General features: G+C 47.7%; 2 protein-coding genes across 2 annotated transcripts in view; one reads left to right on the plus strand and one right to left on the minus strand.

Annotated features, from left to right (window-relative positions):
- lhfpl5a (LHFPL tetraspan subfamily member 5a) overlaps window positions 1-7,199 on the minus strand; it is a 28,827-nt gene extending 21,628 nt beyond the window's left edge. The window contains exons 1-2 of the mRNA XM_084705284.1: window positions 7,137-7,199; window positions 3,785-3,945 (exon numbers count right to left, since the gene is read on the minus strand). The gene's annotated coding sequence lies outside the window, so the exon portion shown is untranslated. The remainder of the gene's footprint in view (window positions 1-3,784; window positions 3,946-7,136) is intronic.
- Window positions 7,200-10,973: 3,774 nt separating this feature from the next.
- Window positions 10,974-25,294, plus strand: part of kif21b (kinesin family member 21B) — a 40,749-nt gene continuing 26,428 nt past the window's right edge. The window contains exons 1-19 of the mRNA XM_084704321.1: window positions 10,974-11,183; window positions 11,374-11,556; window positions 12,339-12,488; window positions 12,585-12,729; window positions 12,889-13,073; window positions 13,250-13,365; window positions 13,597-13,792; window positions 14,465-14,654; window positions 14,908-14,971; window positions 15,129-15,353; window positions 16,174-16,276; window positions 16,902-17,013; window positions 17,345-17,533; window positions 18,185-18,384; window positions 19,014-19,121; window positions 19,705-20,033; window positions 23,189-23,351; window positions 24,612-24,800; window positions 24,996-25,097. Coding sequence (XP_084560447.1) covers window positions 10,974-11,183; window positions 11,374-11,556; window positions 12,339-12,488; window positions 12,585-12,729; window positions 12,889-13,073; window positions 13,250-13,365; window positions 13,597-13,792; window positions 14,465-14,654; window positions 14,908-14,971; window positions 15,129-15,353; window positions 16,174-16,276; window positions 16,902-17,013; window positions 17,345-17,533; window positions 18,185-18,384; window positions 19,014-19,121; window positions 19,705-20,033; window positions 23,189-23,351; window positions 24,612-24,800; window positions 24,996-25,097 — 3,159 coding nt within the window. The remainder of the gene's footprint in view (window positions 11,184-11,373; window positions 11,557-12,338; window positions 12,489-12,584; window positions 12,730-12,888; window positions 13,074-13,249; window positions 13,366-13,596; window positions 13,793-14,464; window positions 14,655-14,907; window positions 14,972-15,128; window positions 15,354-16,173; window positions 16,277-16,901; window positions 17,014-17,344; window positions 17,534-18,184; window positions 18,385-19,013; window positions 19,122-19,704; window positions 20,034-23,188; window positions 23,352-24,611; window positions 24,801-24,995; window positions 25,098-25,294) is intronic.

The following is a 25,294-nucleotide window of genomic DNA, read 5'->3' on the forward strand; positions in this document are numbered from 1 at the left end:
GCAGTGGAGCTACCTGAAAGACAAGCCAGTGGTGTGCCTAGACTAACTGTAGCCGAGGTGAGGCTGTGCTTTAAGAAGATCAACCCTCGCAAGGCACCTGGCCCAGACGGCATTTCAGGTAGGACCCTCAGGGGCTGCGCTGACCAGCTGGCAGGGGTCTTCAGTGACATCTTCAACCTCTCACTTAACCTGTCTGTACTCCCCACCTGCTACAAGAGGACCAACATTATCCCTTTGCCCAAGAACACCAAGGTCACATGTTTGAACGATTATTGCCCGATAGCACTGACCTCTGTCACCATGAAGTGCTTTGAGCGGCTAGTCAAATCATTCATCTGCTCCTCGCTGCCCCCCACCCTGGACCCTATGCTGTTTGCATACCGGTCCAACAGGTCTACAGACGATGCCATCGCTCTGACTATGCACACCGTTCTCTCCCACCTGGACAAGGGGAATACGTATGTGAGGATGTTGTTCATTGACTACAGCTCAGCATTCAACACCATCATCCCCTCCAGACTGGTCTCCAAGCTTGTGGACCTGGGACTAAGCACCTCCCTCTACAAGTGGATCTTCCACTTCCTGACGGGGAGGCCACAGGTGGTGAGAATCGGTGACCGCACCTCATCTGTACTGATCACCAACACAGGTACCCCTCAGGGCTGTGTGCTCAGCCCTTTCCTGTTCTCCTTGTTCACTCACGACTGTGCGGCAACGCACAGCTCCAACCTTCTTGTTAAGTTTGCTGACGACACAACCATCGTGGGCCTCATCTCTCACAGTGACGAGTCAGCCTACAGAGAGGAGGTTGACACCCTGACATCATGGTGTCAGAACAATAACCTCTCTCTCAACATCAGCAAGACCAAGGAGATGATTGTGGACTATAGGAGGCGGCAGGAGGAGGAGCATGCACCCCTACTCATCAATGGATCTGAAGTGGAGAAGGTCAGCTGCTTCAAGTTCCTCGGGTGAACATCAGCAACGACCTCACCTGGTCTGTTCACACGGACAAGGTGGTCAAAGCGGCCCGTAAACGCCTGTTCTTCCTGAGGAGACTGAAGAAGTTTGGTTGGACTCAGTCGTCCTCACTAACTTTTACAGATGCACTATAGAGAGCATTCTGAGTGGTTGTATTACAGTGTGGTATGGGAGCTGCACAGACAGGGACCGCAAGGCCCTACGAAGTGTGGTCCGTTCTGCTGAGTTCATCATCAGCAGGAAGTTCCCAGCCCTACAGGACACCTACCACACACGTTGCCTAAGGAAAGCCGGCAGGATTCTAAGAGACTGTTTCCACCCATCCTTCAGTCTCTACCCCGTTGCCCTCTGGCAGGCGTTACCGCAGCATCCGGTCGCGCACCCGCAGACTGGACAACAGTTTCTACCCAAGGGCCATCAGGCTTCTGAATGGTCACTGATATTGACATTGATTCACTGCACACTAGTCACTTATACACTGTCACTTTCAGTACCGGTTGCACTCAGTAACATTGCACTACTGTACCTCAAGTTCAAGTCTTTTATTTGTCAGGTACACTGAACAACACAATGTCAGACTGGGCACTGAAATTCTTAAGACAAGACAACGCAAGCACCTGGCATATAACATAACATATAAGTACACAGAACATAATTTACATCTATGCTGAGCTTAAGTAAATGAAACTTCCTAAATATACAGCGATAAATAATCGACTATACTAACCCTAACACTAAAACTTCCTAAATTACAGATAACAATAAATAATCGACTATACTAACCCTAAATGCACATAAAACCTATGTCAACCCTATAACCTATTCTAATCTAAGTGGAGTACCTCACTGTACTTCGGCATCAGGCTCCTGTATGGTCATTGACATAGTCACTGATCTGCAATTTTGCACTATGGCACTGTACTCCGCCCAGATACAGTCTCAGTTGTTTCTACCAGCTTGGAAGACTTACTAGATGTACATCTTGGTACATGCTGAGAGGTTATAAAGTCAGTACATGCAAGAAATGTTCCACACATTATCACAAAAAATGAACAGAGAGATTTATGTACTTCAGTAAAAAAACGTATAAAAATGTCTAAAAGTTGGTTTTAAACAGATGAGATGAACAATTCAATTAAATCTGAGTTGTGTCAGAAGGTGAAGTTTTTGAATGTGGACTTTTTACAGCTTTTTTATGTAGCCTCAGAAATGAGTGAAATAAATATTTGAAGTCTAATGTTGCATGCTTCAGCATGCTTCAGCTTACACAGACACTGATAGCCAGCTTTTAAAGAGGCCCCTTGTCCTCCATACTGTGGCCAGTAATAAGCTTCTCCACCCAGTGCTGCATCAGTCTGTGTAGGGATATCTTGTCCAGGTCACTGTGTAAAACTAGGCTGCTGCTGAGGGACTTGCTGTCCTGCATGGGCACCCTGATGATTCACTTACAAACTGGTGATGTGGCTATCCCTCTGTGTGTGTGTGTGTGTGTGTGTGTGGTGATGTGGTTATCCCTCTGTGTATGTGTGTGTGTGGTGATGTGGCTATCCCTCTGTGTGTGTGTGTGTGTGTGTGTGTGTGGTGATGTGGTTATCCCTCTGTGTATGTGTGTGTGGTGATGTGGCTATCCCTCTGTGTGTGTGTGTGTGGTGATGTGGTTATCCCTCTGTGTGTGTGTGTGTGGTGATGTGGCTATCCCTCTGTGTGTGTGTGTGTGTGGTGATGTGGTTATCCCTCTGTGTGTGTGTGTGTGGTGATGTGGCTATCCCTCTGTGTGTGTGTGTGTGTGGTGATGTGGTTATCCCTCTGTGTGTGTGTGTGTGTGTGGTGATGTGGCTATCCCTCTGTGTGTGTGTGTGTGTGGTGATGTGGTTATCCCTCTGTGTGTGTGTGTGTGGTGATGTGGCTATCCCTCTGTGTGTGTGTGTGTGGTGATGTGGCTATCCCTCTGTGTGTGTGTGTGTGTGGTGATGTGGTTATCCCTCTGTGTGTGTGTGTGTGTGTGGTGATGTGGCTATCCCTCTGTGTGTGTGTGTGTGTGGTGATGTGGCTATCCCTCTGTGTGTGTGTGTGTGTGTGTGTGTGTGGTGATGTGGCTATCCCTCTGTGTGTGTGTGTGTGTGTGGTGATGTGGTTATCCCTCTGTGTGTGTGTGTGTGTGTGTGTGTGTGTGTGTGGTGATGTGGCTATCCCTCTGTGTGTGTGTGTGTGTGTGCGTGTGGTGATGTGGTTATCCCTCTGTGTGTGTGTGTGTGGTGATGTGGCTATCCCTCTGTGTGTGCGTGTGTGTGTGTGGTGATGTGGCTATCCCTCTGTGTGTGTGTGTGTGTGTGGTGATCTGGCTATCCCTCTGTGTGTGTGTGTGTGTGGTGATGTGGCTCTCCCTCTGTGTGTGTGTGTGTGTGGTGATGTGGCTATCCCTCTGTGTGTGTGTGTGTGTGTGTGTGAGATGACAGGCATCATACCTCTGAACATCATCGTTATAATGAGACTGTTGACATGAGGGGCTTTTAGGTACAGTCAAAAAAAGAGGGCAGCTGTCAGTGCGATGTGTGTGTGTGTGTGTGTGTGTAGTGTCTCTTCTCTGTGTGTGTGTGCGTGTGTGTGTAGTGTCTCTTCTCTGTGTGTGTGGGTGTGTGTGTGTGTGTGTGTAGAAAATAAGCCAAGAAGGCCTTCTACTTAACTTATGTCCATAAAACATGCAAATTCACTGACATGTACACATGCTCAAATGGTTCTGCTCCCATACCTGGTGTCTGTCAGTTAACACACAGCTCTTCCTGGTTTACATATAGGAACTTACTGTATCAGTTGCTCATCTCTCTCAGGATGATGTCATATCCTGCCTGTCTGCAGAGTTTCCACAGCTTAGCACAGCTGCTCCTGTCTGCCTGTTAGCACTGTCCAATCAGAATGGCCGACAGACAGACTGGTGGCCCTGGGGTAATTGTCCTCCAGTCAACACTAGGGATGCAACGATTATAGATTTTGATGGAATGATTATACTTTGAGGAATAATCATGGTTTCACAATTAGTATGCATTAATTTATTTCACAACATTAAGGATGTATAAAATCACATGAACATTGTTAAATTAGTATTGAAGCAAATCGTGACCAAAATTCAAATTGTGGCTGCAAAATCGTGACCACAATTCAAAATCAATTTCCAGAAATGCACAACGAACGAAAAAGCATTCTGAGCGGCGCAGCAGAGTGACGTCAGTAGCCGCTCTTCTTCAGCTCCCTGCTGACCGAGCTACCCATCTTACGAAGTCCTAACTATACAAAATAACTGGTCGATATTTCAAGTGGACTTCTTCTTAGCATTTTTTGTTCGAGTGAAAAACGTTTTGCAAACGGCATGGTAGTCATCAATTCGTCAAAAAGTTATTTTGACTGTAATGCACGATTCAAACTCATAATAGAGTTTATTTAAAAGTTGTCACTCTGAAAAAACAGTATTTGTTGAGTGAATAATTAGTTAATGATTAGTGAATGTAACTCATGTTATGACTTTACTTGAGGAGGCACATTACTATTAACAAATGATTAAGTACTGTCTCAATCCATGGATACCACCATTGTAGTAATTAACACATAAATTACCCTGTTAACTCAGGGTTTTGGTTCACACAGTTAACTAACAGTCATAGTTTGCACGATGAACTAAAGTAGTTAACTCACCTATCAGTTAATGCGTTAATGTCAATAGGAATTGATACATGATTCAAGATACATAGGATTCTATGTTGCTGACCTTCAAACAAGAGAGAAAAGGGGTTCAAATTGTACATTTTGAGCTACATTGACAATTATGAAGGTAAGGTTTATCTAACCCACACAGTAAAAGTAGCGAGCTATCACTAGCTAACCAGCCAACGGATTTGAGCAGTAACATTAGCTAGGCTAGCTAATTAACCATTTTTGGCTACATTATAATGTACTCAATTATCTATAGTCATAAGAAGAGTTCAGGTTGTTCTTCTTTACAGCTGCAGCGTGTCACATGAGGAAAGGAAAACAGAGTCCAGTCTCCTACTGTTATCTCCCAGAAGCAGAAATGGATGAGGCCCTGTTCCTCTGACCTACTGATCTGTTTTTATTGGCACTGAGAGATGGGAGGAGGGGAGGGAACTAGTGAGGTGGCTAAAGGAAAATGTAGAGGTTTTGACGTAGAATTTGATATCACATTGTTGTAATGATGAAGATAGGTTATGATTAATGGTTTATCTGATTTAAAATGAAACTTTTATCCATATTTTTAGTATATTCTATATGTTAAGCTGTTGACTGATTATTATTAATACTACAAACCGGTAGAAAATATTAAGCCCACAGTGCTTGTCTTATTCACTCTCTCGCCTGTACTACTGTAACTGAATGGGAAACTGAAGTTTTCCCAAACTTGTGATCTTAGAGGCCGGCGGGTCCTCCATTTCTCGTGTGTCGCCACCACTCACCATACTCGTCCTTAGTGCTGCTAGCTACCTCTGACTCACGGTGACGCCAATCAGAGCTTCAGAGCTAAAGCGGGGCAATAGATAAGGTGTCCCTAAAGAACATGAGAATGTAACAGTAGTTCCGCATTACATTAATTAATTTGCACGCAAGTTTTATTTATATTTCAACCGTGTATTCTCCGTGTAATTTTATGCTCCGAACCGTGACGCCCTTACCGTTTCGGTTCAATATGTACATGTACCGTTCCACCCCTAGTGTAAGTAGTGCTGCAGTTAGAGGACTTTGTCAATCAGGGCTGCAACTAACAATTATTTTAATAATCGATTAATCTGTCGTTTCTTTTTTCGATTAATCGATGAATCGGATAAAAAATAAAAACAAAAAAGCATTCATTTCCAACCCTTTATTAAAAAAATAAAACTAACAGTGAAAATTAACAGTGCAAAAAATCTTCAGAATGTGCACATTGCAAGTGATGTTGTGTCCTTGGGCAATGTCCCTGTATTTCCTGTAAGTCGCTCTGGATAAGAACGTCTGCTAAATGACTAAATGTAAAAATGTAATGCACATACAGGCACACAATTTTGAAAAAGGTATTAATATTAGCGTTGATTTCATGCTATTTTCCAAGATGAGCAATTTATTTGAGTTTTGTTTAAAACTTTATTTAAAATTTAAAGGTTGTGAAAGTAGGGCAGACTTTATTAGAATAATCTGGTGTATATATATATTTTTTTACACAATTTAGGAAAAAAGTTAAGATTTGCGAGAATTAAGCTATTTTCAAAGATTTGTGATTTTCTATCATTGGGTGTGCTTTGCCTTCGGCAAGGGCACAACCATTGTTATCTCACATATATATTTATTATTTATTTTCTCACCCCTAAAACTCAGTAAATATATGGACTACATACACAACCTAGGTGTCAAAAGTTTCGTCTTGGTAGCGATTGAGTTGCTTGTATTTGTATATACGTTCCGTTGCACGGTTTAGGTAGAAATTAAGTTTTTGTGGCGAAAAGTGAAGCTAACGGTAGCTAACTTGCTAGCCACAGTCACTGATGCTACTAACGTCACGAAAACTTGCGTTACTATCTCAAGCAGAACATCAGTTTAGGAGCTCGATAACTTCTGGGGGATAGCTAGGCTAACTGCTTTACTGCAAAGCAACTGCAGAAACGCCACAAGCAAAGAGGCCTGGGTGATAACTATTTGATAATTTTACGACTTACACGGGATATGACACACAATTGTGATGTGTAATGTACAATATAAGCTGATATTATTAAGTAAGTACATCTACTTTCGGAAACAGTAGTCTACTATTTCACTGAAGCATTAGCATCATGACATTAGCCTCTGTTGCCCGGGCAACACATACTACAGCAGTCTATGATGCGTCTGTTTTCAATTGTTAAAATAAACATTCTTCACAAATACATTTTTGTTGTAGGATTTATTATGACATTAGATTACAAGTAAACGATTTGTGGGTGAAATTATCATTAGCTGTAGTTTCAAACCAGTGTAGCTCACTGCAACGCTGTAGCCTAGTCTAGTAGCTAACAAAAACATCTCTACAGGCACAGCTGTTTACAGGAAGTTAAACGGCGGCACATATTCGGCACTATACCCTTACTTAAATCAAAAGTCTTTCAATAGGTGAAACTATTTGACTAGTGACTACTAACCTGAACTCCACTGCCACAGCCTAAACTTCAATCAGTTCATGAAAATAATTGATTTCAGCCTCGACCGTACAACGGAAGTAACGTTAAATCGAATTCAACCAATGCAATGGCTACCAAGACAGTCTAGTAGTAGTAGTAGCTTACAATTTACCAGGGCAGCTTTTCCTCACAGCAGGGCTATATCGCATTTAGCCTTGTTACTGACAATGATCGCTACCACTGACATTTTTATGAATGAGTGATTTTCCCCTAAATAAATTTTATGTTTTGGGGGGCATATTTTCAGTTAGCAGATGGTTCTAGGCCCTATTTGAATCGCGATTCCATCTGAGATAGGTAGGCCTACTGGTGGTAACGTTGTTGTTAGAACAAGCTTCAAAGGGGGTTCTTTATTAATGAATGAATGCAATATGAGTAGGCTAAATGCCTGAAAATATCACAACAATTTTTACACCGGTCTGCCAAATGTATTCGTTTTGATTCAACTATGAGGTTGCTGATCACCATTCCCTCTTGCAGGGGAAATGAGAAGACAACTATTTCATTCAACCCTTCACTCTAAGTATTTTGAGTTGTAAATGAGCAGAAAAAAATATGCTTTTACATCTATGTAATCTTTATAAATAATAAGTAGGCTATGCATTTAATATAAAATATACAGAAATATCAGTTGTAAAATGTAATTTAAATACGGACCCCTGCAACCAACAAGCACACCCTACAATTTCCCCAGAAATTGTACCTTCTCTAGTTTTATTTGAAACTTCATTGAAAAAGTAAAGGCTGTGGAAGTATACCAGACATTGTTAAGATACTATGGTGTCTGTTTGAGGTTTTATATTCCTAAAAATATTATAAAAGTCATTTTTCAAAATGGTATTGGTAGTTTTCACTCGGTCCCTAACGCGATGCTGCAAAGTAGCGTCAGAGAATGTCTAATATAGAGAGAACTGCCACTCTCGGGAAACTTCCGGGTTCTGAACTGGTTGAAATTCCATGTGAGGGCGCTAACGAGCGAGTGCAGAATGAATGGAGATCTATGGAGCGGTACCCCTCAAAATCCACTTTTCTCGGGATATAATTTTTTGTCCAGTAATTTGAATTCTGAATTTGAAAGGGGAGGCCAAAAAAATACACACTGCCGGGTTTTAGATTTTTTGAAAGTCGCCTTTCTGTTCTAAAAAGCTTTTGAAAATGGCATTGACGTCATATACATCGTACGACCAGAGCTACTGTTTGACGGCAAGCTCTGGTCACTTACTTTTTTCTCTCAGGGCATCGACAACACAGCTGACAGGTTAGGCTCTCCCTGTCAATACACATGCTTGAAAGAGTTTTGGCTTGCTAATGTTGTTGCTAATGTTGCTAATGCTCCGACATTCTGATTCCGCTTCGGATGCCATCAAGCGGGAGCTCTGGTCGTATCAGTCCTTTACTAACCAATCAGCATTCAGTAGCAGAATGCTAGCGTGTTATGTACAACAACGACTCACCATGTAAGAAATCAAAAGGACATAAGTACTCGTTCATTCAATTTTCGACCTATAATCCATGTTGAACATGCACAAACTACAATCAAATCGGAGGTTTTTCAACGACAATCAGGCGAAAGAGACAAATGTAGCCGTTTAGCTCCATAGACTCCCATTCAACATGCACTCGCTCGCGATCACCCCCAGTGGAACTCTGGTGGAACTGCAGCCAAATTCGGTACAATGGGGTTTAATAGGGAGTGGCAAGGCTCTCCTTAAACAGGCTCTGGTAGCGTCTTCCGAATATGAAACTGTCGAATGTCGAATATGAAACTAACTTCACCTCGGTCAATTAACACACTTTTTCGATGTCTTCAGTGTGAAATGCTCTCACACCTTGGATGACTTGGGTCGTACCAATTTCTCTGCCTCCGCCATGTGTTTCAAAACAACATTACTCAACAACCTCTCTCCGATGGCCTTTCCTCTACCTCCGCTCGGCTCAGCGCTCAACTAAACTTTTTTCAATACTCAAACATCTCTGCGACTAATTGAGTGACATAATACAACAAATCGATAATGAAATTCGTTGCCAACGCTTTTAATAATCGATTTTAATCGACTTAATCGATTCGTTGTTGCAGCCCTATTGTCAACCACTCCTCCCTAATGTCTAAGCAGCTGCTCTATGTCTGACACCAACACACCCAGGACACCAAATGTCTGCCAGTTTCACCCATACCTTCTTTTGTTCAGTTTCATGGGACATGATTTGCATGAAGGGACAGAAGACACAAAATGGCGTCTTTGAGACACATGGACAGTGATGAACATGTCTGTAATTAAGAGGCGACAGATGAGAGTGGTTCATTGGGACGTTTGCATTTCAAGTGAAGTGCTTACAGGCCTGGCCTTGAAATACAGTCATGGACACATTTAACACACTCAGTAAATTAAATGACTAGCTGATGGTAAATCTGGCGCTTAGTAATCAGTAGCAGGGGAAGTCAGATGGCTATTAATCAGAAGGTTGCCGGTTTGATTCCCAGCCATGACAAATGACGTTGTGTCCTTGGGCAAGGCACTTCACCCTACTTGCTTTGGGGAGAATGTCCCTGTACTTACTGTAAGTCTCTCTGGATAAGAGCGTCTGCTAAATGAGTAAATGTAGTATGCTGGGTATAGTGTAAAACATGGAAGGACAGATTACCTGTTACATTATTTTGTATTTCCAATAATTCAACCTGGACCAATCAGTGGGCACCTAGATGCATCCCCTAAATTGTAGTTTTCATACTAGGCTTTCATCTGTCCATCTCATCATAAATTGGGAGTTGGAGTACCTGGGAGTTGTAGTACCTGGGAGTTGTAGTACCTGGGAGTTGTAGTACCTGGGAGTTGTAGTAACCTACTTCTCTCTGGATGGGGCTGATATGTGAATCCCCTCACTGTTGTGATGCCTCTGCAGCATCAAAGCTAGGGTAGAACAGTAGAACACTGGGTGTGTCTTAGTGTGTGTTGTGTCTTGATGAGTTGGAGTGTGTGTCTTTGTGTTTTAGTGTGGTGAAATAGTTATTCCCCCAGTAGAACTGAATATTTGTACTTTTAGTGTGAGCAGATAGAGAGATAGAGTAATGAACTCAACAGGGAGAGACACACCATGCTTTCTCCCTCGCTCTCGATCACTCGCTCTCGCTCTATCGAGACACATAGGAAGGAGAGAGATGGGCGGAGAGGAAGAGGGGGGGATGAGAAAGATGGGCGGAGAGGAAGAGTGGGAGATGAGAGAGATGGATATAGAGATAAATGTTCACGAGGGAGAAGGAAGTAATACATAAGTGGTGTGAGGAGAGAGCAGCTAGATAAACACAGGGCCAGGCGAGAGAGCAGAGATATGGGGGATTCTCTGTTTTAATTCTCTCTCTCCCACATCCCCCGTTTCCCCCTCAATGTCTTGCTTTTATTTTTTTTAAAGAAAGAAAATTCTTCCGTTATTTATTGTAGTTACATGCTTCCAGATAGAGCCCGAATACTCTGGAAGAAAGTTTAAGTGTAAGACGGGTGTGTTACTGACTTTGGTGTGTGTGTCTGTGATAGATTCCTTCAGTAATCTTTAAATTAGGAGCAGCTCTCAGGACTGAAATTCAACATTCACCCTGTTATGTAACATTTGGGAGTTGTCTGTTAAAATAAACAGTATGCGGTACCTATAAAGAAATCACATTTCCAATGGCCCTAAATGGCTGATTATATTATTTAAACCAACTACAATTGGTCTTTCTCAAACCTGTCATTTTCAAAATTCCCACAAATATTTTACACTTACGATCACCGTTTCAACCTCTCCTGTAGGATTCGTCCCCAGATGGCAAAGGAGCAGATGGAGGGCTGCCAGGTGTGCACGCTGGTGACCCCAGGCGAGCCCCAGGTGCTGCTGGGGAAGGACAAGGCCTTCACCTACGACTACGTGTTTGACAGGGAGTCGTCGCAAGAGTCCGTCTACCAGGCGTGCGTCCACAAGCTGATAGAGGGATGCTTCCAGGGGTACAACGCAACCGTCCTTGCCTACGGACAAGTAAGGCCACACACACGTTTACACTTAGTCTCACACACACCACACACACACTCATACACACACTTTCACATGGTCACACACAATAGTTTACATTTGTACAGTCATACAGAAGTACACTTGCTGACATAAACATAAAAAGTATGTTTTTCCAGATGATCCAGTAACTGTGTGTGTGTGTGTGTGTGTGCAGACGGGTTCAGGAAAGACCTACACTATGGGGACGGGCTTCGAGGTTGGTGTGTGTGAGGAGGAGCAGGGCATCATCTCACGGGCAGTAAAGCAGCTGTTCCAGGGCATTGAGCAGCGCTGTGCCCACGCCCACGAGACAAACACTCCCCCACCACAGTTTAAAGTCAGTGCCCAGTTCCTAGAGGTGAGCACACCCTTTCAGACAGGTGACCAAGATCCTCAAATTCTAAGATGGTTTGTCCGAGAGTGAGTGTGTATAAGTGTGTGCCATAGATGGCAAAAGAACACACATCCTTCACTCAAGTAGAAGTACAATTACTGATGTTTAAAAACACTGGTAAAAGCTGAAGTACTGACACTTTTTCACTCAAGTTAAAGTAAAGAAGTGTGGGCTCAACCATAGCGTACCTTTAAAAATATATATATTTTAACAAAGAAGCCTAAAACGTTTTTAAAAAACATTTCAAAAAAACAAAATGCAACTTTTTTTTTTTTTTTTTTAACACTTCATTTATCGTGATTTTTTTACACTTGATCTTAGCCAAAAGGCAGAGAAGCCAAAATTCAACCTTTAAAAACGTTTTAAATATAAATGATTCTTCTTGTTGCCTTCCACCTTGCGTCATGGTAGCTACGTAGATTCATTTGTCCATTGTGCGTGATCGCCAGGAAAGGTAAAAGGGCACCCAATGACAATAAATGATATTGATCCTGCCACCAAATACAGATTTTAACTAAAGTAATAAGCCTGGTTGAAAGTGTAAGAAGTAGAAAGCATTTAAGGAGTGAAAGTAAAAAGTTGTCCGAAATATAGTGAATTAAAGTGCTGATACCAGAAAAATATACGTATGTACAGTAACAAAGTATTTGTACTTTGTTACTTCCCATCTCTGGTGTCTGTACATGTTCTGCTATAGTGTGCATAGTCTGCTATAGAGTGTCTGTGTGTGTGCGTGTGTGCTGCAGCTGTACAATGAGGAGATCCTGGACCTGTTTGATGGGGCTCGGGAGCCAGACTGTCGCAGCAGGAAGTCCAGCATCAAGATCCATGAGGACGCCAGTGGCAGCATCTACACCACCGGAGTCACCTCCAGACTCGTCTGCTCCGAGGACGAGGTGTGTGTGTGTCTCACCTCCAGGACGAGGTGTGTGTGTGCCATAGCTGTATTAACATGTATTTGTGTGTTTATGGTGTGTGTGTGTGTGCCCCAGATGCTGCAGTGTCTGAAGCTCGGTGCTCTGTCCAGGACCACGGCCAGCACCCAGATGAACGCCCAGAGCTCGCGCTCCCATGCCATCTTCACCATCCACATCTGTCAGATGAGGGTCTGCCAGACAGCACTGGTTAGGGAGGGAGGGAGGGGGGAGGGAGGGAGGGAGGAAGGGGGGAGGGAGGGAGGAATGTCATGATTTAGATAAAGAGGCAGAGATGCTGGAAATCTAGAAATCTTAATGTCTGTTGAGCCTAATCATCTGCCCACCCCCCTCCTTCCCTCTCTCTCCCCCCCCTGCCTTCTCCAGGAGGGTGGGGGAGAGAGCGGGGAGGTGAGCACTGGAGATTCCTCCTCCCTGGCCCAGCCTGAGTATGAGACACTGATGGCAAAGTTCCACTTTGTGGACCTGGCAGGTTCTGAGAGGCTGAAGAGGACTGGGGCCACTGGGGAGAGAGCCAGGGAGGGCATCTCCATCAACTGTGGTCTGGTGAGGACTGGGGGACTGTGTGTGTGTATGATCAATTGTAGGGAAAACATTTATATTTCATGTTTGTACAAATGAATGGTTATGATAACAATGTTGGTTGTGTCTGTTGAATGATTCTGGGGTAATGACTGTGATGATGATGGTGATAACTGTGCGTGCGTGTGTGTGGTCTGCAGCTGGCTCTGGGGAATGTGATCAGTGCTCTGGGAGACCAGACCAGGAGGGGGGGACATGTTCCCTACAGAGACTCCAAACTCACACGACTGCTGCAGGACTCTCTAGGAGGCAACAGGTAACACACACACACACTCTAACATCTTGTAATAGGCAACCCTTTCACTACAATGTGATATAACACACATACACCCTACCTTACATCAACTGAATCTAACCCTGTCTCCTTCCTTTAACCCCCTCCCCCCACCCCCTCCCATACACACACACACACACACACACACCCCACACCCACCCATACACACACACACACAAACACTCACCCCCCCCCACACACACACTCACACAGCCAGACTCTGATGATAGCTTGTGTGAGCCCGTCAGACCGGGACTTCATGGAGACCCTTAACACACTGAAGTACGCAAACCGGGCCAGGAACATCAAGAACCGGGTGGTGGTGAACCAGGACAAGACCAGTCAGCAGATCAGCTCCCTGCGGGCGGAGATAGCATGCCTGCAGATGGAGCTGACGGAGTACAAGGCGGTGAGGGGGGAGGGTGGAGATAGCATGCCTGCAGATGGAGCTGACGGAGTACAAGGCGGTGAGGGGGGAGGGTGGAGATAGCATGCCTGCAGATGGAGCTGACGGAGTACAAGGCGGTGAGGGGGGAGGGTGGAGATAGCATGCCTGCAGATGGAGCTGACGGAGTACAAGGCGGTGAGGGGGGAGGGTGGAGATAGCATGCCTGCAGATGGAGCTGACGGAGTACAAGGCGGTGAGGGGGAGGGTGGAGATAGCATGCCTGCAGATGGAGCTGACGGAATACAAGGCGGTGAGGGGGGAGGGTGGAGATAGCATGCCTGCAGATGGAGCTGACGGAGTACAAGGCGGTGAGGGGGAGGGTGGAGATAGCATGCCTGCAGATGGAGCTGACGGAGTACAAGGCGGTGAGGGGGGGTGGAGGGATGAATTTATGATTGAATTTCTATGGACCAGCTGGTTGCATGATCCCTGTTAGAAACAGAATTAATATTGTATGAATGTTGCTACTGAGTAATATTATGACAGTCTTTTCAACTTCATATTCTGCTCATGAAAATTCACATTTCGGCCCATCAGTGACTTGAAAATATTTTCTGTGAAGTGTTGGATGAGCTGACTTCTGGCTTGCTGTCCTGTCATTGGCTGACCGTCGCCTTGGCTTCCTGTCCCCAGGGGAAGCGCACGGCGGGTGATGACGGTGAGGACGGTCTGAGCGATCTGTTCCAGGAGAACACCTTGCTGCAGCGCGACTGCAACACACTGCGCATGCGCGTCAAAGCCATGCAGGAAACCATCGACCACCTCAACACACGCGTCACACAGCTCCTAACTAACGAAGTGGGAGCCCTGCTCACCAAGTCAGGTGAGAGGAGCGAGACTTCACCCTTTGATTGGGACTGGATGAATCAAAAGTACTTTAATTACATTACCTATTAACATATTTCTGAAACTAGACACATAAACAACCAACACTAGAAAACACAAGAAACAAGTTTTAGGTGCTGTTACTTTGAGCTCCTGGTTCTTCAAGTTTAGTTTCAAAGTAGAACGAAGTGGTCTTGTGAGGCAGCTATGTGTCTCTGAATGACTGAATTTCTCTGACCTTTGACCTGCAGGTGAGGGTAACGAGGAGATTGGGGCGCTCGTTCAAAACTACATCCGAGAGATTGAGGAGCTTCGGTAAGAGTTTCTGGAGTGAATTGTTACTGGAATTACTGGAGTGACTAGTTACTGGAGTTACTCGTTACTAAAGTTACTGTACCTTCCCCCTCTTACCCTCCCTTTTCTCCCCCCTCTCCTCCCCCTCCCGCTCCCCCTCCAACCCCCCTCTCCTCAGGTCCAAGCTCCTGGAGAGCGAGGCTATGAACGAGTCACTCCGTCGCAGCGTATCTCGTCTCTCCTCCCGCTCACCCTTCCCCACCTCCCACGGCCCCTCCCCTGGCCACCCGCCTGGCCCCTCCCCCTGCAGGTCCATGGAGGCGGAGATGACGGACGTGATTCGCCGCGCCAAGCTGGACATCGAGAGACTGAAGAAGAAGGAGAGGAGGCAGAGGAGGATGAGGTGAGGAGGGAGGGGAGGAGGAGGGAGGGAGGGGAGGAGGAGGAGGAGGTGAGGAGGAGGGAGGGGAGGAGGAGGAGGTGAGGAGGAGGGAGGGGAGGGACGAAGGAGGATGCGTTGAGGTGAGTTTTCTAATAAAGAAACTTTATGGAGGGCTGACGCTTGGATGTATAGTCAGGACTTTGGTGACAATTGTTAACAAGCTGTTGAGGGAGGGGAGATTACGGGCAGGAGAGATGGGGTGTAAAGAGAGAGGGAAAGGGAGAAAGGTCTTTATTAATGGCTGAGCTGCTTCTCCAATCTCCATATGGACTTGGCAGATCTCCCAAAACATCATGTCAGCTTACTTCTGGCTTAACAAATCAATACTGAAGTTGATAAGAGTCATGAAGGCTTGATGCCCATTCCTTTTCGTAGTGGATTGGCCTGGTGACTCCCTTGTGTGTGCCTGCAGTCCAACACAGTCTACGCTCAACTGGTGTAAAAGCCTGATTGTAGACCTGAGAGACATGCCGTGATGCCATGTCAAACCTGCCATCACGTTTCTGTTCTGTACTCAAGCACGTAACTTCACAGTTTTTACTATAGGTACGGTGTAGGTACACGTATGTGCTTACATGGTAGTTGATGTAATCTTTATGTGCAGGATTCCAATAAAAGTCTGCTCTTGAGTGAACGTTTCCTTTCAGTGTGAACTTTTACTCTGAAAGGTCTGGAGGGCAGAACCACAACATGAGGTTCAGGATGGCTGTAACAGTAACCATCACTAACAGTAACCAACCCTAACAGTAACTAACTCAAACTGGCTGTCTTTCACCTGCAGTCCTGAGCTGGAGAAAGGACTGAAGAAACGAGTGAGGCTGAACTCTACTGAGAACGGGGAGGATGGACGGAACGGGGAGGATGATTCAGACGACTACGTAGAGGTTAGTAGACTACGTAGAGGTTAGTAGACTACGTAGAGGTTGGTAGACTACGTAGAGGTTGGTAGACTACGTAGAGGTTGGTAGACTACATAGAGGTTAGTAGACTACGTAGAGGTTGGTAGACTACGTAGACGTTAGTAGACTACGTAGACGTTAGTAGACTACGTAGAGGTTGGTAGACTACGTAGAGGTTGGTAGACTACGTAGAGGTTAGTAGACTACGTAGAGGTTGGTAGACTACGTAGAGGTTGGTAGACTACGTAGAGGTTGGTAGACTACGTAGAAGTTGGTAGACTACGTAGAGGTTAGTAGACTACGTAGAGTTTGGTAGACTACGTAGAGGTTAGTAGACTACAAAGAGTTTGGTAGACTACGTAGAGGTTAGTAGACTACGTTGTCTACTAACCTCTACATAGTCTACTAACCTCTGCGTAGTCTACCAACCTCTACATAGAGATTAGTCACTGCTGCAGAACAGCTACTATCAGGAACAAGACAAAAGAAGAAAAGAGGAATGGAACTGTCTTTATAAAAATTAACAGATTTTTAACAGCAAAATTTATTGTGTACGTGTGTGTACTTTCTGGTGTGTTTGCGTGTGTAGGATGTGATGTCTCCCCTCCAGGAGGAAAGTGGCTGTGAGGAGGACGAGGAGGACGAGGAGGAGGGGAGGGACGACGAGGAGTTTGACAGCGACGAGAGCCTGGTTGACTCAGACTCTGACACAGACGACAAAGGTAGGAATAAAGAACCTCAACTTTAGGATTAGACTGAAAACAGATGACACATAACCCCACCTTAAAGCCTGTGAGAAAGACCACCAGTTAAAAATAATTGTAGTTATTTTGTAGCTGAGTGTGCATGTAGCCATCACAAACTACATCTCACAGCCATTTTCCATGTAAACCTTGTTTCCCCTTTCCTCTCTCCACCTCCTCCCCACCCATATCCCCATCATCTCTCCATCCCATCCCCTCCTCTCTTCACCCCCTCTCCACCCTGATTCCCCTCCCTTCTCCCCTCTCCACACCCATCCCCCTCCCCTCTCCACCCCCACCCTCCTCCTAGCCAATTTTCAGGTGGACCTGGCTGACCTGACGTGTGAGATTGAGATCAAGCAGAAGCTGATAGATGAGCTGGAGAACAGCCAGCGTCGGCTGCTGCAGCTGAAGCTGCAGTACGAGGAGAAGCTGGTCTTGCTGCAGAACAAGATCAGAGATACGCAGCTGGAGAGAGACCGTGTGCTGCAGAACCTCAGTGAGCAGGGGACTCTGGGAAATGTAGGAGCAGTGGTGGATTGGGTCAGGAGGAACAAGATGTAAAAGAAGAAATCGCTTTAAAGTGTTACACTTTCTAATGCAAACACATCAGATTCTGTGAGTTGATCTCTGGGAAATGTAGGCACGGCGGGGTAAGGTGAGTGAGTGGGTGTGTACTGGACAGTGGGCATAACAAGTTTCCTAAGCAAGTTCATGTGTGGGCTATGTCAATGTGCCTGTTCTGCACAAGCTCAGCATTAGACGTGGTCAGGATGAACACACAGCCACCTTAGTGAGTGGGTCTGACTGGGACGCTAACACAGGCTGTACTGATGATGGGGGAACACGCTCAGACACTGGGACACTGTTGGCTCATTGAGTTGACTTGTGTGCTTATGGTCAACAAACAGAGGCTGTGTGTTTCACAAACTCTAAGTACTGTGACAGAAAAACAATGTTTCAATACTTGGAGCGATGGTTATGTACGCTAACGCATCCTTGCATTTAGCATAGTCCGGACATCCAAAACACAACTGACTACCCAAGACTAACTCCAGCAAAACCTTGATAAAACATCCAACAATCCAGTTCCCATCCCCTGTTTTTCGGTAACTGTGGAAAATTCTCATACTCTCCCTTTCCTGCTCAGTGTCCATGGAGAACTACACGGAGGAGAAGGCCAGCCGGATCAAGTGTGAGTACGAGAAGCGTCTGAAGGAGATGAACCGGGACCTGCTGAAGCTGCAGGCCGCGCAGAAGGAGCATGCACGCCTGCTGAAGAACCAGGAGCGCTACGAAAGGGAGCTGAAGAAGCTGCAGAATGAGGTCAACGATATGAAGAAGGCCAAGGTGAGGAAGGGGGAGAAGTGAAGGGGGGAGGTTAGGAGAAGGGAAGAGGGGAGGTTAGGAGAAGGGAAGAGGTGAAAGACGTGAAGAGAGAAGGCGAGACAAGAGCAGGAAACATGTTGCAATCACTCTCGCTTGTATGCCCAGAAGCATGAGGGCAGCTCTTATGTCACTCTCGCTTGTATGCCCAGAAGCATGAGGGCAGCTCTTATGTCACTCTCGCTTGTATGCCCAGAAGCATGAGGGCAGCTCTTATGTCACTCTCGCTTGTATGCCCAGAAGCATGAGGGCAGCTCTTATGTCACTCTCGCTTGTATGCCCAGAAGCATGAGGGCAGCTCTTATGTCACTCTCGCTTGTATGCCCAGAAGCATGAGGGCAGCTCTTATGTCTGTTCCAGAGGTGTTTGTCTGCATCACTGAGGCTGAGGCAAATACATCACGATGCATAGCCAACAGTCCAATGCATTTAAAGATACAAATTAAGCAACTATTAATGCAATACGATTCAGTTTCCTCTCATGCTGTTCCTTTTTGACTTCTAAAAAACACATGGCCCACCCTCAAACAGGAATCTTGCCATCCTTAATACGTAGCAGTCGTCCTCTCACGCAGTACCGGCTCTTGTCCCCAGGTGACGCTGATGAAGCAGATGAAGGAGGAGCAGCAGAGGAGGAGGATGGTGGAGGCCAAGAGGAACAGGGAGATTGCCCAGCTCAAGAAGGAACAACGGCGACAAGAGGTGTGTGTCTGTTGAATGATTCTGGTGTTTTACCCTCCATTACCAGATCCCCTCTCTAACCCTCCAGTACCAGATCCCCCTCTCTAACCCTCCAGTACCAGATCTCCTCCCTAACCCTCCAGTACCAGATCTCCTCCCTAACCCTCCAGTACCAGATCCCCTCCCTAACCCTCCAGTACCAGATCTCCTCCCTAACCCTCCAGTACCAGATCCCCTCTCTAACCCTCCAGTACCAGATCCCCTCTCTAACCCTCCAGTACCAGATCCCCTCTCTAACCCTCCAGAACCAGATCCCCCTCTCTAACCCTCCAGAACCAGATCCCCTCTCTAACCCTCCAGAACCAGATCCCCTCTCTAACCCTCCAGTACCAGATCCCCTCTCTAACCCTTACCCTGACCTCCGGTACAAGGTCCCCTCTCTAACCCTGACCCTGACCCTGACCTCCAGTACCAGATCCCCTCTCTAACCCTTACCCTGACCTCCGGTACCAGATCCCCTCTCTCACCCTCCAGTACCAGATCCCCACTCTAACCCTCCGGTACCAGGTCCCCTTCTAACCCTGACCCTGACCCTGACCTCCAGTACCAGATCCGTTCTCTGGAGTCCCAGAAACGGCAGCAGGAGCTGGTCCTGCGCAGGAAGACCCAGGAGGTGACGGCCCTGCGCCGGCTGGCCAAGCCCATGTCGGAGCGGGCGGCGGGCCGGGTGGCGGGCAGGGTGGGGCGCCGTCCACAGCAGCTGGACTCCGGCACAGACCTCTCGGCCAGCACCACCTCATCGGAGACGGACACTAACAGGGGTGTTGGGGGCAGCAGTGTGTCCAGCATTGTGAGACAGTGGAATACCAAGTCCAATGGGTTCGGCTACCATGATGACAATGAGGGGACCACCAATGGGACACGTGCAGTCAGGTAAGGGTGTTGAGGGCATAGGGTTCAAGCGTTCAAGGGTTCATTAGAACCCTGAAATACTTTGTTAGAGAATGAGAAGGGCTGATTGTCTCCAAGCTGGATGATGATGATCATGGAACACATTTTTTCTCAGTCCTTAAAATGAGATCCAAATTTCACAGTCGTAATATGAACAATCATAATAACACAGACTAGTTTGTACTAAAATAAGCTAATCTATAATTTTTTGATAAATTATTCAGTATATTCGTAACTAAATAGACTGTAATTGAGCTCTCCCTGGAGATATTGTTCAAATTCTTTAAAAGTATGCTATTTATCTTAAATTCTCAAAGTCTCTAAAAAATATATATTTGTGTTAGTGTGTTTGTCTAGCCAGACAGTTTCTGCCTGTTTTTATTCCTGTCTTTGCCTCTAGCCATGATCTGTCAAAGCCTAGCTGCATTTCTGTTAATGCTTTGTGTCCTGGGAATCTGTGTTGAGATTTGGCTATACCAGTATTGAGTGTTGCAGTTGAATTAGGGAGAGGCTCCAGCCTGTACTGAGCAGTCAAACAGAGTAGAAGACAAGGTTGTCAGCTGGAGTGGAGAGGCTTTGAGGTCATTTGTATTGATGGACTGTTTCTTACACTCCTCTCATTCCTCTCGGTCTCCCCCCACTGTCTGTCTCCCCTCCTCTCTGTCTCCCCTCCACCCTCTCTGTCTCCCCCCCACCCCCTCTGTCCCCCCCCACCCTCTCTGTCTCCCCCCCCACCCTCTCTGTCCCCCCCCCACCCTCTCTGTCTTCCCCCCACCCTCTCTGTCCCCCCCCCACCCTCTCTGTCCCCCCCCCCACCCTCTCTGTCCCCCCCCCACCCTCTCTGTCTCCCCCCCACCCTCTCTGTCTCCCCCCCACACTCTCTGTCTCCCCCCTCTCTCTGTCTCCCCCCTCTCTCTGTCTCCCCCCTCTCTCTGTCTCCCCCCCACCCTCTCTGTCTCCCCCCCTCTCTCTGTCCCCCCCCCACCCTCTCTGTCTCCCCCCCACCCTCTCTGTCTCCCCCCCACACTCTCTGTCTCCCCCCCCACCCTCTCTGTCTCCCCCCTCTCTCTGTCTCCCCCCCACCCTCTCTGTCCCCCCCACCCTCTCTGTCTCCCCACCCACCCTCTCTGTCCCCCCCCCACCCTCTCTGTCTCCCCCCCTCTCTCTCTCCCCCCTCTCTCTGTCTCCCCCCCACCCTCTCTGTCTCCCCCCCTCTCTCTGTCTCCCCCCCACCCTCTCTGTCTCCCCCCTCTCTCTGTCTCCCCCCTCTCTCTGTCTCCCCCCCTCTCTCTGTCTCCCCCCCACCCTCTCTGTCTCCCCCCTCTCTCTGTCTCCCCCCCACCCTCTCTGTCTCCCCTCCTCTCTCTGTCTCCCCCCTCTCTCTGTCTCCCCCCTCTCTCTGTCTCCCCCCTCTCTCTGTCTCCCCCCCACCCTCTCTGTCTCCCCTCCTCTCTCTGTCTCCCCCCCTCTCTCTGTCTCCCCCCCACCCTCTCTGTCTCCCCCCCTCTCTGTCTCCCCCCCTCTCTCTGTCTCCCCCCCACCCTCTCTGTCTCCCCCCTCTCTCTGTCTCCCCCCCACCTTCTCTGTCTCCCCCTCTCTCTGTCTCCCCCCCACCCTCTCTGTCTCCCCTCCTCTCTCTGTCTCCCCCCTCTCTCTGTCTCCCCCCTCTCTCTGTCTCCCCCCTCTCTCTGTCTCCCCCCACCCTCTCTGTCTCCCCCCTCTCTCTGTCTCCCCCCTCTCTCTGTCTCCCCCCCACCCTCTCTGTCTCCCCCCTCTCTCTGTCTCCCCCCCACCCTCTCTGTCTCCCCTCCTCTCTCTGTCTCCCCCCTCTCTCTGTCTCCCCCTCTCTCTGTCTCCCCCCTCTCTCTGTCTCCCCCCCACCCTCTCTGTCTCCCCCCTCTCTCTGTCTCCCCCCTCTCTCTGTCTCCCCCCCACCCTTTCTGTCTCCCCTCCTCTCTCTGTCTCCCCCCTCTCTCTGTCTCCCCCCTCTCTCTGTCTCCCCCCTCTCTCTGTCTCCCCCCCACCCTCTCTGTCTCCCCCTCTCTCTGTCTCCCCCCTCTCTCTGTCTCCCCCCCACCCTCTCTGTCTCCCCCCCTCTCTCTGTCTCCCCCCCACCCTCTCTGTCTCCCCTCCTCTCTCTGTCTCCCCCCTCTCTCTGTCTCCCCCCTCTCTCTGTTTCCCCCCTCTCTCTGTCTCCCCCCCACCCTCTCTGTCTCCCCCCTCTCTCTGTCTCCCCCCTCTCTCTGTCTCCCCCCCACCCTTTCTGTCTCCCCTCCTCTCTCTGTCTCCCCCCCTCTCTCTGTCTCCCCCCTCTCTCTGTCTCCCCCCTCTCTCTGTCTCCCCCACCCTCTCTGTCTCCCCCCCACCCTCTCTGTCTCCCCCCCACCCTCTCTGTCTCCCCTCCTCTCTCTGTCTCCCCCCTCTCTCTGTCTCCCCCCCACCCTCTCTGTCTCCCCCCCTCTCTCTGTCTCCCCCCTCTCTCTGTCTCCCCCCTCTCTCTGTCTCCCCCCCACCCTCTCTGTCTCCCCCCTCTCTCTGTCTCCCCCCCACCCTCTCTGTCTCCCCCCTCTCTCTGTCTCCCCCCCACCCTCTCTGTCTCCCCCCTCTCTCTGTCTCCCCCCCACCCTCTCTGTCTCCCCCCTCTCTCTGTCTCCACCCCTCTCTCTGTCTCCCCCCCTCTCTCTGTCTCCCCCCCACCCTCTTTGTCTCCCCCCTCTCTCTGTCTCCCCCCCTCTCTCTGTCTCCCCCCCACCCTCTCTGTCTCCCCCCTCTCTCTGTCTCCCCCCCACCCTCTCTGTCTCCCCCCTCTCTCTGTCTCCCCCCTCTCTCTGTCTCCCACCCTCTCTCTGTCTCCCCCCTCTCTCTGTCTCCCCCCTCTCTCTGTCTCCCCCCTCTCTCTGTCTCCCCCCTCTCTCTGTCTCCCCCCTCTCTCTGTCTCCCCCCTCTCTCTGTCTCCCCCCTCTCTCTGTCTCCCCTCCTCTCTCTGTCTCCCCCCTCTCTCTGTCTCCCCCCCTCTCTCTGTCTCCCCCCTCTCTCTGTCTCCCCCCTCTCTGTCTCCCCCCTCTCTCTGTCTCCCCCCCTCTCTCTGTCTCCCCCCTCTCTCTGTCTCCCCCCCACCCTCTCTGTCTCCCCCCCAGCAGGAAGAAGGCCCCTCAGAGGAAGCCAGTGCTTTCTGCTGGCAGCAGCTTCTCCAAGGCAGCTCGTCTAAAGTGGCAGAAGCTGGAGCGCCGGGTTCTGGACATTGTGATGCAGCGCATGACAGTCGCAAACGTGGCGGCCGATATGGACCGTCTTATTAAGGTACCCCCTTCCCCCCTCCCCCTAACCTTGACATGGACAGCTTTATTATATACCAGTTGTACTCTGTCTCTCTGTACTCTTCATTTTTTCTTCATCTTTGTATTATTGTGTTACTGTTTTATTATTAATGTGGTAGTGGCACCACCAGGGGGGTATTCCAGGTAGCGGGTTTAGTGAAAGCCCTGAGTTGGTTAACCCTGATTCCCTCAATTACACCCTCAATTACAAATGAAGGTAACTCTTACCTACTATACCATGATTATTGTAAACCAGAGATAGAAAGCAAGAGGTGAAGGAGGAGTAGGACAAGCCAGAGCTGAGGAGAAGGTCTCAGGAGATCAAGAATCCACAATGATTCACAATTTATTTTATACCCAAGAACAACCAATCACACCACAATCTTGACCCTTATCAACATATGACTAGCAATGCTACAGTGAGTTAACAGCAGTAAACGTCTCTTCATCATCTTAATCATCCTCATCATCCTGTGATGAAAAGCATTCTGTTGAGGGTTACTGCTACTACAAGTTGAAATAGGCACCACCTGACATTTACTTTGTATCATGCGGAATATGATTAAAACCAAGGTGACGTATAGACTACAATCACAAACTCATAAGCCTAAGCAAATTATACCTTACCTGTTTGGAATATGTTTTTATATTTAATATAACATTGAACATGCTATTTTATTAATTCCACCACTTTTCCACCTGTAATATTAACGGACAGTGTGGTTAAATGTTCATGTTCAATGTGTATGGACAGGCTACTGCATTCGAATGTATGCATTGACTCGGCCAGCAATTGTCTCCCATGCCAAACGTGGCTACAGCCGTACGTATTGTTTTTTTCCAGAATATGTGCTCCGATTTACCATAAACACGTATTAACACTTCTATCTGAAGTGTGGTGAAGTAAGAAAACATTTAGTGTCACCAGGTGCCATGGTGAATCCTAGTTTCGGAGCTCCATTGATGTTGGCTTTCAATAGTTCTCATACGCGACTCAGTGTGGATGTACTCTGAGTTGATTTAACACATTCAAATCAGCTTTTCTGGAACCGAAAAGTCGGAGTTTCCCATTTTAGGCTAAATCAACTCAGAGCTAAGGTTAGGTTCACAGTTTGTTGAACCCATTTTCTGGAATACCCCCTGAACATGTGTTGGACCTTTATTCCTCTTTTGTCGTTCTTTCCTGACCAGCTGATACTGACCTTATACTGTCTTTTTCACCTCCGGTGTTTTGCTGAGCCAGAAGCGAGAGGAGCTGTCTCTGCAGCAGGACTCCCTGCTGTGCCGGCGGGAGGTCCTCAAGGCCGAGGGAGAGGAGCGCCTCCTCCAGGAAGCCAACGACGAGATTGAGGTCCTCAATGCCAACGTGGACTACATCAACGACAGTCTGTCAGACTGCCAGGCCACCATTGTCCAGATAGAGGAGTCCAAGGTAGGGATGAGCATGTATGCGCGCACACACAAACACACACTCACACACAGGCAAACATATGTATATATATATATATACACACACAGATATACACATATATACATACAATATAGGAAACACACATATACACACACATATACTTTACAGTCTCATGTGGTCGTTTGTGGCCTACTGAAGCCTGGGTGTTTCCTGCAGGATGAGCTGGACTCGGTGGACACGTCTGTGGTCATTAGTTCCTGTTCCCTGGCCGAGGCACGCCACCTTCTGGAGCACTTTCTCAAGGCTTCCATAGACAGGGTGAGGAACACTTAACCATAAACCTAACCATAACCCTTCTGGAGCACTTCCTCAAGGCTTGCATAGACAGGTGAGAAACTGATTCATTGGTTTGCCGTTTGCCTGAACATTCTTGGAACTGGATTAGAGAAAGAGTTTGAATAGGAAGGAAAAAATTACAATTAATTGTTTGTACATTTGATTTGAGTTGGTGATAT

The sequence above is a fragment of the Hypomesus nipponensis genome, chromosome 9 (genome assembly GCF_054491055.1).
Source record: "Hypomesus nipponensis isolate SF chromosome 9, ASM5449105v1, whole genome shotgun sequence".
NCBI lineage: Eukaryota > Metazoa > Chordata > Actinopteri > Osmeriformes > Osmeridae > Hypomesus > Hypomesus nipponensis.